The sequence below is a fragment of the Schistocerca americana genome, chromosome X (assembly GCF_021461395.2).
Source record: "Schistocerca americana isolate TAMUIC-IGC-003095 chromosome X, iqSchAmer2.1, whole genome shotgun sequence".
In the NCBI taxonomy this organism is placed as follows: domain Eukaryota; kingdom Metazoa; phylum Arthropoda; class Insecta; order Orthoptera; family Acrididae; genus Schistocerca; species Schistocerca americana.
The window spans coordinates 517,987,170-518,003,230 of NC_060130.1; the positions used below are offsets into that span (position 1 = coordinate 517,987,170).

At 36.6% G+C, this 16,061-nt stretch overlaps 1 protein-coding gene across 1 annotated transcript in view; it reads right to left on the bottom strand.

The window, feature by feature from the left end:
- The window catches only part of LOC124554785, a 121,815-nt gene extending 112,353 nt beyond the window's left edge, over positions 1-9,462 (bottom strand). The window contains exons 1-3 of the mRNA XM_047128433.1: positions 9,326-9,462; positions 8,979-9,215; positions 7,797-7,954 (exon numbers count right to left, since the gene is read on the bottom strand). Coding sequence (XP_046984389.1) covers positions 7,797-7,954; positions 8,979-9,215; positions 9,326-9,410 — 480 coding nt within the window. The 5' untranslated portion in view covers positions 9,411-9,462. The remainder of the gene's footprint in view (positions 1-7,796; positions 7,955-8,978; positions 9,216-9,325) is intronic.
- Between the last annotated feature and the right edge of the window lie 6,599 nt (positions 9,463-16,061).

The window sequence follows — 16,061 nt, forward strand, 5'->3', positions numbered from 1 at the left end:
AGGCTGCAGATTCCTCAACTTGTGCCATAAGGTGGTGGGGTTTCAGGTTCACTTAATATGTCACGAGTCCCTTACATGCAGGAGGCTACATGCGTAGCAGGGGCTGTGTGGCGTGGACTGGGTGGTTTTTTAGGTTAGAGGGCTTTGGGGAACAACAGAAGGATTAAGCCTCAAAGGGTTTGGTTGAACACAGCAAGAACATGCATCCAGGAACCATTGGAATAACAGTTGTAAATTATTGTAGCTGTGTTGGGAAAGCACCAGAGCTCAAAGCACTAATATAAAGCACTGATGCTCAAATTGTTATAGGCACCGAAATCAGGCTAAAGACAGAGATACGTTAAGTGGAAATTTTTGCGAAGGACATAACGGTATTCAGAAAGAATAGGCTAAATACAGTTCGAGGTGGAATGTTTGTTGCTGTTAGTAGTAGTAGTTTATCTTGTAGCAAAATTCAAGTAGACAGTTCCTCTGAGTTAGTGTGGGCAAAGGCCATTCTTGGGAACCAAAATAAAATATAACTGGATCCTTTTACCTATCTCCTAACTCAGATGTCACAATTGCTGAAAAGTTCAAAGAAAACTAGAGTCTAATTTCAAACACATACCCGCCTCATACAATTGTAGCTGGTAGTGACTTCAATTTATCCCTTATATGTTGGTGAAAATACATGTTTAAATCCGGAGGTATGCATAAAACATCAACTCTAATCGTGCTAAATGAACGCTCTGAAAATTATTTCGAGCAGTTAGTTCATGAGTCCACTCTAAAAGTAAATGGTTGTGAAAACACACTTGACTTCTTAGCAACAAATAATCCTGAACTAATAATGAACATCAAAACAGATACAGGGATTTGTGAACACAGGGTGGCTGTAGTAGGACTGAATCCCGTAACTCCCAAATCCTCCAAAAATAAATGAGAAGTATACCTACTCAAACAAGTAGATAAAAATTAGTTTGAGGCCTTCCTGAGAGACCATGTCCACTCCTTCCAAATTAACAATGTAGGAGGTTCATTTAAAAACTTCCAGAATGTTCTTAATTTTGCCCCAATGGTGTGCTGGAGCGAAATGTGGTTAGCATCGCTAAACACACCTGTGTTTAATGTGAAACTGCCAGAAGTTTCATTGTTGTATGTCAGTTAGTTATTGTTCAGTGCTTTATTGAGTGGAATCTTGTGTCACACAGTTTGCAAATTTCGAGACGGCATAGTTAGAGGAGCAATGGGTCTCGATTAAATTTTGCATGGAACTCAAGAAAACCTTTACAGAGACACACTAAATAATGCAGGAAGCCTGCAGTGATGAGTGATTAAGCCATACTTGGTGTTATAAATGGTTCACATGGCTTAAAAATGGCTGTACGAAAGTTACAAATGACCCTCATTCAGGGGGCCCTTGGACAACGACCGATGATGCTCATGTCAGGAATGTCAACGAAACTGTGGTTGCCAGTCAACAAATGAATGTCCGAGAGAATGCAGAAGAGTGTAACATTTCAGTAGGATAACGTCATGAAATCCTAATACAGCATCTTGGAATGCATAGTTGGTGCATGGCTATCACCCAAAAAACGAAATCATTGTGCTGCCTCATCCTCCATACTCTCCAGACCTGGCCCCAGCAGACTTTTTTGTTATTTCCAAAGTTGAAAATACTGTTGAAAGAATGGATATTTGCAACAATAGATGAGCTAAAAGAAAATTAGCAGATGATGCTTCATGCAACCCAACAAGAGGCATACCAAGACTGCTTCTGGAAGTGGGAATGGCACTGAGAGCGGTGTGTCAATTGTGGAGGAGAGTATTTCGAAGGAGACAACATACAGTAAGTAAAAGGTAAGCATAGAAAAATTTTGTGCACAATGTTCCAATTCTTTTTGAACAGACTTCGTAAATGTAGACCAGATGTTGCTTGAATTCAAAATAGTGTATTGACAGCAATTGAGAGATTTATACCAAATAAATTAACAAATGATGCGAGTTGATCCCCCTTGATACACAAAATGGGCCAGAACAGCGATGGAGGAAAAAACCACGCCAAATTTAAACAAATGCAAAATCCCCAAGACTGACAAACTTTTACAGAAGCTCAAAATTTACAATGGACTTCAATTAGAGAAGCTTATAATAGCTTTCACAAAGAAAGTTTGTCTTGAAACCTGGCGGAAAATCCAAAGATACTCTGGTTATATGTAAAGTATGCTAGCGATAAGAGACAATCAATGCCTTCTATGAGTGACAGCAATGGAAATACTAACGATGACAGTGGAGTTACTTAACACAACCTTCCCAAATTCCTTCACCAAAGATGATGAAGCAAATATTCCATAATTTGACTCAAGATATCCTTGGAGTAGTGAAGCAACTTCAATCATTTAATAACAGCAAGTCTTCGAGTCCAGACTGTATAGTAATTAGGTTCCTTTTAGAGTATGCTGATGTAATAGCTCCATATTTAACAATCATGTACAACTGCTGGTTCGACAAAAGATCCATACACAAAGACTGGAAAATTGCACAGGTCCCCCCAAATATTCAAGAAAGGCAATAAGAGTAATCCAATAAATTACAGGCCCATATCATTAACGCCAATATGTAGCAGAATTTTTGAGACATATATTGTGTCTGAACAATAGTGGCCAATAAATCAAATATTGCTACAATCTTCACACCATCAGGAATGTCAAGAAAGCAGTAGTGTTGGAAATTAACCCACTCTTCAAACAACTGTGAGAGAAGAAGTCGCATCCATCCTATTAAACATGAACTTATCTTTCACTGTTTTAATCTAATATTTCATCATAGTTCTTTAATGGTATATTTATCCAGTTCAAGCAGTTTTAGTCAAATACTGTTTGTGCGTAAGAATTTACTTGAACAGGGATTCGGCAAAGGTGGTTGTTTGTGTAACATTGGAGTGGAGAAGTACATGGAGAAACTATTATATATTGCCTGTATACACTGTCAGCATTAATTACCTTTGGAATGATGAGTGAGTTCACAAAGAAAAGTGCCTGAACAAAAGTGTTTGCCGATGAAAAAGTTTAAGAATCCACATCAATATGATATATATTAATCCTATGATTACTATCTAATAATAGTATAATGATCTTTTTGTTCATGTTTGCTTTCAAATTAATGTTTCAAAAAAGCAATTCAGCAAATCGCAACTGAGCGAATACAAGTTTGTTCTTTTTGACCCATACACATTCGGGTGAAGTTTCACCATTGACATACTGATGTTATACATAAGTAACATAATACAGGAACATCCTCATTAGTTACAGATGACAGACAGCTACGCAGACATCAGTATGTGTTATTAAGAAAATAAAATTAAATCACTGATGACACCGAAACTTCAGCAAAATATGTATAGGTAAAAAAAGAAGGAAATTGTGTGGTAAAAGTGCACTTATGGTACACTGCAGGTTTTCCATTGTGTGTTGTAGTTAGTAACTGTTGACCCTATGAATGACAGGAATTAAACGTTATGAATCGCGAGTCAGTCATCACTAGCCTATCAGAATGCTCGTCATAATTTCCTATGGCTCATAAATAAAGTTAGTTTTTATTTTATTCTGTTAGGTTCGAATTTAACCACATTCTTGGAATTTTCAATAAAATCATAAATAAGCAGGTTACTGCAACGATGGACGTATATCTTGGGCTATGCTACACATGAATCCATTGTGGCAATTGTATTTTCATGATGAGATTTGTTGGCTTTCCCAACTCCCGACATATCCTAGACCCCCGGCTATATGTACTGGTCAGTCTGTCAGCAGTTATAGTTTTCTTCTGGTCTCATAGAAAACAAATCAAAGCAGAAATTCTGCTGGCAGAAATCATTCTGCAATTATCAATGGCAACTGGATACTATAAACCAATTGGCTACAACACATGAAAACAAATTGCCAATATCAACACCCAGCGGAAGAGCCTGTTACAATGTAACCACACTTTGGTCAATTGTCTTTGCTCATTGTGAAAACCTTTATTCAAAATAATATTATAATCACAAAACATCCTTTAGAGCAGCCCTATCAATTTGATCAAATTTTATCCTATGAAGCATGGCAAAAAAAAAGTGGGGGGGGGGGGGGGGGTCAAAATAAACTGGGCACGATCTAATGATGACATTTTACAAACAGTGGCCTCAACAAACTTCAGACATAGCAGCAATGTGTAACTACAGAAAGAGGAAGACAGGACAGATTTCAGGCTATGAAATGAAGTTTTGTAGAGCAGTTATATTCATCAATGAGTAAGAAATGGTCACTTACAGCAGCATCACAGCTGCACGAAAGACTGTGGGTTACAGAAATGATTTGTGGAGCTATGTAAAGAGTATACAATGCAATATTGTCAAAAAGAAAGTTCCATTAGCACCCAGGAGGAAGAAGAAATGTCAGACCAAATAGCAGATGGACCCAAAACACACATAACTGAAACAGCCACTGCTTGGTGGAAGACAAAGAAATACAATAACGACATTATTCTTTTGAGTACATAATTATCAATAACAATAATCAAGAGGTTAATATGGAGAGCTGCATCAACCAGTCTGCAGGCTGAAGAAAACAACATGTATTGTTATTTACTTACTCATTACCATTAAGTAAATGTTTAGTGAGTATCCATTAACGTTAGTGGCCATAAGCAAGAAACCTTGAATAAATTAACCTTCAGGTTGATAACAGCCATTCTTTTTTAAGCAAACTTTCCAATACTACTACGGACCAATCTCAGAACAATGCACGTGAACACACTGGCTAAAGTCTACATCAGGGCCACCGACAGTCACAGCGGTGCTAATCTTCTGCTCATATGTTGGCAACGCGTAAGTTTCACATAGCCAATAGTATGACTGAGATAACCAAGAAGAGGTGAGAAGTGAGGCAATGTGTTTCTACCAGCAAAATTGAAAACAATGTCTTGTTTGATGTTTTTCTGTTTATTCGTGAGCTTTCAGAGAAATATTTTGTGACTATGGCTGTGAGTGCTATAAAGTGGACTGATTTAAATGATTTAGTTCTGCACGGCAACGTCATCCATTGGGGCATGTCTCATGGATTAATTACAGAGAGACAAAAATGTATCAAATGTGATGGTAAAATGACAACGCAATTGATCTGCACAAAAACAATGAGTAAGTGGGTCAATGTTTTTTAATTAAATCATGGGAGAAGGTATGCCGATTGATGTTTATCCGTAAAAGAGCAGCACATTCAATATATTAATAAACATTGGTCCACCTACCTTCTGCCATGATTTAATTAGAAAACACTGATCCACTTAGTCAGTGTGCTCATGCAGACCGATTGTGTAGAAACACAGAGCAGATATATATTTCACTGCTTTTTCAAATATATCATTGGTTATGATGATTTCCTTGGTTTCCAAATACTATCACAGTGTAAACAACTGTCACTTAGACAAGGGGCAATTGCATTTATAATCCTTGTTTACAACAATGTTTCACCCTTTATGTATTACTTCGAAACAAGTCGTCTGCCTGCTGCTCTCTCAATGGCTGCATAACACAAACAGCCGCACACTTTCTTTTGTTCACATCAAGTGCTGACAACATTCCTGCACAAAACACATAATTACGCCACTGCACCTATTCTAGACTTTTACCAACACATTTCTCCTCCACTGTGATCATGACATTTCACCTCAGACCACCATTATAAAAGACAGTTTGATATTTCATTTTAGATAATTAATTAAACAAAATAACACAGACCAACAAAGCATATGCTACTTGTCCTTTTCTATATTAATGACTTCAATGACAACTGATGATTTCAGCCTCCACTTACTTCAAACTGCTCAGATATTGTTACAGTTAGTATTAATTTGGATATTATGATTAATTCAGTCTCTTGTCACCAATTTTATGGTGTGATAATTCTCACAATACTGTTACTTCTGTAACTATATAGCAAGACTGTATGTGGTAATATAATATTTAGCTTTCCCACATTAGGTGTCTATAAATGGACAGTATGTAACCATATTTAAATACAGCATTATAGGCTAGAGACTATTTCACCAAAATATTTTCAGGTTGAAAGTCTACATTCCCATGAACCAATTTTTGTTTAATGAAGAAACAAGTTTGGTTTCACTAGTTTTCATGGCCGGGAATGATATTCTAATTTTCTCCACATTTATTAGTGATTATTCCAATTCCAATTAGAACTGAAAACATGACGAATACGAACCTGATGATTTTGTTAGTGCTCATAAAATAAAGTTAAAATTTAATACATTGTAGTCACCATTACTGCAAAAAATTATACTGTTTTATCATAAACTTCAGGCACAATGAGAAAGCTCATACTACATATAAAATCTGCAGGATTACATTGTTATGGCTTATTAAAGCGGAATATTGGATACAAGTCATCGGCTTTGACCAGTAATGTAGGAAACACACAACAAAAACTGTATACAATATGGGACTATAATCAGTAGTAACTTTTTCAAATGGTCTAAGCTACCAATCAGTCTGCCACTACATCCAGGATATTTTAATTTCACATTTGTTCAATCTGCCAACTCAAAGCCAAAATGTCACCACTTTACAACTCAACCTAGTCCTTGGGAAAAGCTACACCTCAGTCTGTCACCACAAGCAACCCCCCCCCCCCCCCCCCATTTGTTGTCTTCACCAAGTAACAACTGGCCTGCTGTGAATACACACACGAAAAGAGGACATCACAGCAGCTGTTAATATTGTCAGTGGTCAAAACCAATAACTTTATGAACTATTCCTCTTGATCCATTAAACCTAGTCAGATGTCAACACAGAATAATATGCTTAATTCCACAGTATTCCTAATCTTGACTAGGAACTTTGAGGTACTCACAAAATGAAGCAAAAATGACAAACAGAGTCACACAAGAAAATTTTGTGTCAGAATAATATGTAGTGGCTGCTGATCATTCTACTGCAGGAGTTTTTCAGTCTGACTGATAAAACTAATGATATTACAGAAACAGATTCACCACCATTTTGTGACATGCTATGTCACTATGTGATAATGTCAAGTATGTGAGAAATATTTACAGCAACATGCTTCAAACCGTTGCCCTGGAATATAATAACAATAGATTTTGGTTGCAACACTACATGATGTTTCAAACTGGATGTTGTTCACACTACTGTTATAGTAACCTGAAGCATGACACTATAGGTACTATTAAGCATTGAAGTTAGTGTTAAAAAATGGAAAAACTGAACAAAGGCTGAATATTCAGCACTTTTTTAAATTTTTTGCAAGGAAACAACAAAGTTTGTTCAAATATGGATCTATGTTTGTATTCTTAAAAAATTACAAACCAACCTCTACTTTTTTTGTGCATGACCATTTCACAAGCACGTTTCACTGTATTTTATTGACAATCATGCAGTGTGTAACAGATCAAGAGCCTGAGAATCCACAGAGAATAACAAAGATTCTGTAGGTCACTGAAGGTAGCTACAATTAGCAACATTAAAATTTAACGTGCATCTTGACCTTACCATACACAACTCCACCAATGTTATCAATGCAGAAGCTCAGATATGTGTAACAAAAATGACTTAGTACATTTTTTTTTGTCGGCTGCCCCTCCCCAAAACAAATCTTTTCACAATTCACTGACTCTTTCTCTGAATTCAAATAACCTAAGACTTCCTAATTTCTCAAGACAAGTTGCCACATTGTATTAAATGAAAAAAATAGTAGAGAAGAACTTAAATGCCAATTAAATAGACAACTATAAAAATAAATACCGACCTGGTATGCAAACTGCCACACTCCTTCTAAACTGGACCGACAATTAACAGGCACATAATTTTCTGAGAAAAGTGTTATCAGCTGTTGATCTGAATGTAAACCTCTGCAAACTCTCTCAACTGTTGGTTCTTCATTTGCTCCAATTGTGACACAGGGTGCTGCATAAACACAGGATTGTGTAAGATTTTGCACTTGCTACAAATACAATCATAACCTGAATTCTCTGCATGGTACTGCAATCTTGTTACATCGCACATAACCTTTTTTCCCCAAATGTATTGGAAAATATTTAAGCAATTTGATGGTGCAACTGTTATTAATATGCTGTAAGTGTACATAAACATCTCCAAGTCCGGATCTACATAAATAATATTTTCCTTTTAGAAAGCTATTTGCACATGACTATATTACACAACTAAAAAGTATATATCCAATCTTACAAAATAATTGTTGTATTACTTTAGTGTACTACTTTCTCGCTACACAAGAGAACACAGTAAACTACCAAACATACAAGAAATAACAATAACACAAAAAAAACATTTTTCAGGTCTGACTTTCTACTTTATAACCAAAAACTGGCAAAGTGGTTGCATAATTAAGTAATGCTGTACCTGATGATAATCTCCCAGAGTACATTCTTATGGACAGTTTTTAAATACTGTTATGTAACTTTTACCATTGCTGAACACTGTTCCTGGTACACACTTCTCAGGGTTAACCATGGCTAAACCAGGAACAAAAAATTAGACTGACAACTTCACAAGGCCACAACTACTGATCTGTTAAGCTGCAGTCATACACAGTTAAGAAAAGGCAACTGATACATCAGAACTAAGCACAACTGTTTACTCAAAGTAAAGAACAGCATTCATGCTGCACTCAGTTCAACAATAAATGCCCAAATCATATCTATTATATGGGCACAAACAATGTATTTCCAAACCACGTAAGTCTTACACATCAGCTAGAGTCAACTGACAATCAGTAATTACAATTCAATTTATACAATCTAAAACATTTGATCACGTGTTTCGCATATCTGTACGGTTGGAACTGATATCCCATCCAAGTGCTTTTAAGTGATTTCTTAAATCAAATGTCGAGAAGTTTTTACGGGTATGATTTATTAGGATTTTTTTCTGTTGTATTGAGAATCACATCAAATCTAAGCGCACTTACTCTCTATTTTCTCTAGAACGTTCACTGTCCGTACAATGAGCTTCACACAATTATAACAAGTTAACGTATCTTCCTTGAAAACAAACGTGTAGTTGACATGGTATTCTTCTTTCATTGCGAGGCAGCGCCCCTTCCTCGACATTGAATCTCCGTTGATCTCCGTAATGGTACTCTTCCCATTTTCCCAAGAAAACCATGAATCTTGAATAACGGGTGGAATTGTACAATTGGCTGAAACTGCAATTCGGAAATGATTGGTGACTCATATGCATATTCCTTAATGAAAGAGAAACACAAAACCATAACTTAAAATTTTGTAAACAAACAAAATAATTTGGCACACTCACTCAATGCTATATGCAAAAGCACTATGGACAACATAAACATAAGTTTAAAACGCATTTTTGGAATTACGAATTTGTCCACGCCCATACCCTAACAACTAAAACACAACACAGCAACTGACGCTTGAACGTCAAAGACGTTACATCAAAGACATTATACATTTTCAGAGCTTCTATGGTTAGAAACGAAAAGGACGAAGGTAGAACGTACATTAATTATGATTAATATACTTTATGTCAAATTATTGAAGTTCACTAGCGTAATCAAGAGCATATGAAACTTTTAAACTATTAAATAATAAAAACGCTAAATTCAGTTAAGAGTAGCTGTCAAGACCTGCAGAACTCTACTGAAACAAGTCCGGCTATAGTTGCTTGCTACCGGTGCTACCAGACAGTCAAAGCAGGAATACTGTCAGTGTCAGATTCGAATAGTGATGGGCTAAACTGCGATTTTCTGATAGCAGTGATTTCTGTGAATGCTACTTTTCAGTATCTGTTATTCTTAACTGTGATTTGTTGCAGTTACGGAATCCAGATCTTGTATCCCTTGTATCCCAACGCACTCTATCCTTGCTATTTCTGCGACTTCTGCAATCTCTGTGACTCCTGCGATTTCAGCGACTTATCACCGTTTGAAAAGTTACACTTGCTTACAAAGAAAATTGCATCTCAACAAAACTGTCATTAGTAAGTATGTTTTACAATTGTTCTTCCGTTGGCTTTACTTTTGTATTAAAGAAACAATTGTGAAAATATTAATAATGTAATTAATATGTACCGTAATAGTTCGTGTTTAGAAAACGAATTCTAACGTATTGGTATGTTCACAGGTACCCGAACTGCGTCTTTAGACTGGCTTAGTCAGACGAGAAGTTAGTTTCTAAGTGTTTCGATGACCTTAATTTGTAGAAAAATAAGGAATTAAAGACTTCAGATCAACCTGACGAAAACAAATAAATCTACCAATAACTCTTAAATGAGATTGTTCTTGCAAGTGTGAAACATCCCCCATTGAGTGGCTTTCATTACAGCAAATATTAGTAATACTACTCTGTCAGTTACATTGCTTGTAATTAGTGACAGCAAAATTGTTTAATGATCCTTGTGATTTTGCAGACGAAGTTCCGACTTTGATTTCTGCTGTACGTATCTATCCACATCAAGGATCTTGGGAGAGAATCGTGAAGATTCAAGACAGCTCTTAGAGGATTTGCAGTTTAAAAGTGCCATAATTATGAAATAAGTGTTCAGAATGAGTGATTGAACTGTGTTTAATTGAAGTTGTTATGTGATTTGAAAGGAATCATAAATGTTAAATACAGTGAGTAAATAATGAAAATCTCATTTTACACATGTTAAGCCATCCTATACCCGTAAATTTTCCGCCATGCATTTTGAGGCTGTTGATATGAAAGTGGGAAGTACAGATCTTGCAGTTAAATCAGGAATAGTTTAAGTGCAGTACTTGAAGGTAACCCAGAAAAAGCTTACTTATGTAGGTGGTTGTAGTGATGGCAAAAAGTTCTTGTGTGTGCAGTTGCCATGTAGAACACCAGGTGTAAAATTTTTCTCCAGACTCTTGAACTGTGTCAGAACAAAAGTGAGGCATTCATATAACTCAACACTATTTTTTTTAATTTCATTACACTTTTACAGATGTCTGAGTTCTGCTGTCTTAACATTGTAAAGTCCTGTGGGCATGTGGAGTATTAACCAAAATTGTCATATTGGAAGCAGGATGAAACACATTTTATAGGTTACTTGCATCTAAATGATATTTCCAGGAGAAAAAGACAATAATACTTCTTATTGATATAATACATTCAGAGTCACAGCTGTGTATGACCAACCATAACTGTTGCTGAATGTGCATGTCGTCATATAATATGCAGACACAGTACATCGATCTTGTGAGGCACAAGGTTCTTAAAACGAAGTACGAACGTGGGTCAGCAAATAGCACTACGAAAAGAACGTTAATTGCGCTTTATACTGTAGTTGCTATTTGCGACTCCTAGTTTGTCACAGAATTCGCAATTGGACTTGAAGCGAATCGCAGAGAAACAGCGTAGTACGAACTTTGCCCAACAGATGGTACTATTAACTGCACTATTTAGTGGCTTCTTGTGACTCTTAGTTGCGGCTTGTCACGGAAATCGCAGAGATAAGCGCAGTATGGACTTTGACCAACATATGGTACTGTTAAGAAGAGCGCTACGTCACAGTGACGTAACGCTAGGTCGTCGTGACGTAAATAACCTAAATCGACTACACGAGTACGTGTATCGATCTTCGCTGTTGTACCACAGAGATTGCACCAATAACGTGAAAGCTGAACGTATATAGATGTGTACAAGCGAATTACAGCTGTTGTGTGGTACGCTGATCCCAGTTGAATTACTTATTAAGCTGTAATCTCAACAATTCAGGATGTTATTGGGTGTTTCTTGATGTAATGAATGTCTGAAGGAAGAAACCATAACAGTAATGAAAGTCAAAAATAGCGTCTAGTCATTTTTTTAAAAAATCCGATTAATTGTGCCTAAATCATGTGGACAGAAACGTGAAATAGAGAGAAATTAGAGTGATTCGTATTTTTATAAAAGCCAATGGATTGTAGATAATTCTTCTGGGCAGAAACGTTAAACTGAGAAATTAATGTGGCTCCAAAGATAATTCCGAATGTTGGTGGAATTTTATCTTCATGCTGTAGATCAGCACAGAAACTTTTGCTATTCAGAAACAAATTACTGCTGATGATTATAATGTACTGACCTGTTATACCACGTCATTATTTTTCTTCATAGTTGTACACTATGAATAAACAATGTCATGCAAGTCACATTTACCAGCATTTTAATCAACTGAAAGTAGTGAGTGGTGTTGCCATTTTCAGCTACTTTTTGTATGACTCTCAGGCAACATGGAAATAACTTCATGCCAAACACCCCCAAAATTTATTCCATGTCTATTGAGAGAATAAACAAACACAGTATTCCACCATCGCATATGAAATATCACTTAGTGCTGCTAAAACTATGGGCTGTTGACGTTATTTTGTCAAGTAGCTCATCCATTGTAAAAGTCAGTGTACAACATCATTTCACACCTAACAGGAAACCTACTTTTTTGTAGTTCATACTGCTTAAATATTAAAATGTAACAATTATAGACGAAATATCATTGTTTTTTAACAGTATACAGCGTATAAAGAAAAATGACGTGTTATAAACAGCTTACATTATACTTTATAATCATCAGCAATAATTTATTTCTGAAGAGCGAAATTATCTGAGTTGATTTGCAACATGAAAGCAAAATGAAAATTCCACCAACATTCGGAATTATCTTTGGAACCACATTAATTTCTCGGTTTAGCGTTTCTACCCAGAAGAATTATGTACAGCACACTGGCTTTTATAAAAATACGAAACACTTTAATTTCTCCCTATTTCACGTTTCTGTCCACATGATTTATGCACAGTTAATCGGATTTTTAAAAAATGTCTACTCGTTTTTTTTTACTTTCGTTGTGGTTATGGTTCCTTCATTTATATATTCGTCATGTTCAAGAAACAAACAATAGCATCCCACATTGTTGGAATTAGAGCTCAATAATAAATTATTTCATGTTTCTGTCGACACAACCATGCACAATTATATGGAATTTTTTAAAAATTATTACAAGCTTTTTTTGACTTTCGTTGTGTTCATGAAATACCCAATAACATCCCAAATTCTTTGGATTACTACTTAATAAATAATTATTTCACGTTTCTGTCCACACGATTAATCGGATTGGAAAAAAAAATGACTGCAAGCGTTTGTTTGTTTCTTTCGGTGTGGTTCCTTCGTTCAGACATTCATTATGTTCAAGATACACACACAATAACATCCAAACTTGTTGGGATTCCAGCCTAATAACTAATTCAACTCGGCTGAACATACCACACAACAGCTGTCACGTCTATTTACATATAGCTTTTACGTTATCGGTGCAACCTCTGTGGTACAACTGCAAAGATCGATATACGTACTCATGAAGTCGATTTAGGTTTATTTACGTCACGATGTGGTAGCGTTAGATGATTGCTACCCTAAAAGTATCGGGGTGCTGCTTCTAGCCGCGACTTGTCACTCAAATAGCAGAAAACAGTACGAAATTCGGCTAACAAATGGCTCACGGCGTTGAATGTAAAATGCTACTTCCGACTGCTAATTGTGACTGAAATCGCAGTTAGATTCTGTAAAGTTGTTATTGTGATATCTGCAACTTCTCAATCACTATGATTTCTAACATACGCGATTTCGTGCCCACCATTAGATTCGAACATCCAGCCAACAGTATCAATCAGAGGATGAGTAGTATTCACCTAGACCCCACAGTCACGGCGTAGTTTCGTCGCAGCTGACTTTACAAAATCTGCAGTTATGACAAGTGACATTGCTAAGAAGCGGCCTGCGGAAGCAGTACTTCGTTCTGGGAAGTACAGAATCATTTTAATTTGTGTGACAATTCAAACATCTCATAACTCGTTTCATTAGACATTCAAATTAGACAAGAGCGAGAGAGAGAACAATCACAAAATAAACTGAGTACATGTATATTGTAATTAGTACCATCATCATCATGTACTGCATTAACGGGCCATTAAGACCCACAGTGGAAAAACAAAAGAAATAATCACACTACAAAAGGAAAACGTAAAGCGTATAGCAAAGTAATTATTTATTCATGCAATGCTCATTTTAGGGCAGGTTGTACAATTTCCGTTTAGCAGCCGGTAAAGCTCTATTCTCGGAATAAATCGAGAAACGCTTTGTACGAACCAGGAATAACGCCTAACCGAAGAGTAAACTCGCGCGGTAACTTAACCGGCGATTACTGGTCGCTTTGCGAGCTTAACTGGGGAACAAGTTTTCAATATAGCAGGAATAGTGACAGATGCAGGCAAGATGATGAAATTTCGGCTGACCTATTAATAAGAATGAGGAAAGAGAAGAAAGTGAGACGTCACAGATTCCAAATTTATATTCAGATTTCACTTTTCAGAGGAAGTTGTACTACGTTTCTCCAATCTTGTATGTGAGAAACTGGACAATACGACGGACAGGCGGGACAATTTCTCTGTTTCCTTAAATAATACTGTTTATCTCTAGTAATATGCATTTAATTTCAGTGCCTCGTGAATTCCATAGTGTTATTTATATAAATAAGGCACATTAAAATAATGATTCGTGCAAAAACCGTGTCGTTTATCTGGCGTGTGTTACAGTTATTGCAGTAGTGGAAAGGATTGTTTCATTTCATTTCGCAGATTGTGCCACAGTAGACTTAACCAAATCGAAGCACCTCACAAGTTATGTGTATTATCTATTAAATTAACAGCTTTGCCTATTTTAGACAAAACATCGATTTCAGAACGTTTTGATAAAACAGTAATGTCCCTGTTTTCTATTGGGAAAGTCCCTGTTTATACAAACCCAAGCCTTTTACTGAAAATATTAGGAACTCAGGGCCATTAATGCTTCAGCACAACAACATTGTCTCCCAAGTGCCATTATTCACTGAAACCTGTGAACTATTTGTGCTTACTCCGGCTACATTTAACACAGTAAGATGAAGAGGAAACTTATCATTTTTTTTTCCTTTTCTTTCTCTCTATTTTTAAGTGATGCTTCCCCAGCTACAGAACATAGCTGTTGTGTTTGTCAATTATTAGTATTATCCATATAAGTTCACCCATATTTGTCATAAAACAATAGTTAATTATGTATGTTATAAGATGGTGCTGGTCAGTAAGGACGTAGTTCATTCAGCTCCGCTAAAAAGCAGAATTTTATTAAACATTAAGTGTGTGAAATGCAAGAAAATTGCCGAAACGGCATCCGTTGTGATAAATGTGATCTGTGGAACCATTTTAAATGTGCCAACGTCGACGAACAGAGCCTGCCCGATGATAATACTGAGTGGTTCTGTCCTCCATGCTGCAACGACGCTAGCCTGGACAATGTTGCAACGAAAGACTACGATTCATCTGTTGCTATTCTTCAACAATTGAAAGAAGAAAACGAATTACTGTGTGAAGAAATTAGACCACTTAAAGAATGCTGTGCGCAGAGCGACCAGGAACTATGTAAAAGGCTGGTTAATAGTGAGCAATTAGAAATAGGTTATAGGCCTAATATCGACGCCAACTGGTCGCCGCTTGGAAACAGGCCTGATACTAGTCAGGTAGAACAGTGGAATATTGTGCCTTTAAAAAACACCACAAAATCTGTTAATAACCAGAAAAACCCGAAACGTGATCTAACCCTTTCAAATAAGCATGGTATTTTGGAAGCTATCGATGGGGCAGTGAGCATAACCACAGTCTGCATTCAAACCAATTCAAGGTCTAACCCACAATTGAAGCCAACAACAAAGACTACTAAACAAGTCCCCAGAACGTTTGTACCTAGGCCTAGAAGATCCGTAAACGTTCAAATTCACACTGATAGCCAAGGTAGGAATGTGTATGCTGGAATAATGGAGAAAAGCAACTTCAACGTTACTAGTTTTGTGAGACCAGGGGCAAGCTTCAAGGAGGCCACCCAAAGTGCTGTGGGAAGTGTCAAGTCAGACCTCGACGTTACTGCACTACTGATGGGAACAAACAATGTGGAGAGAAATGAAAGGCAAAATCTTCTCTCCTCACTGAAAGACACCCTTCAAGATCTTCAGAGTGTCAAAATT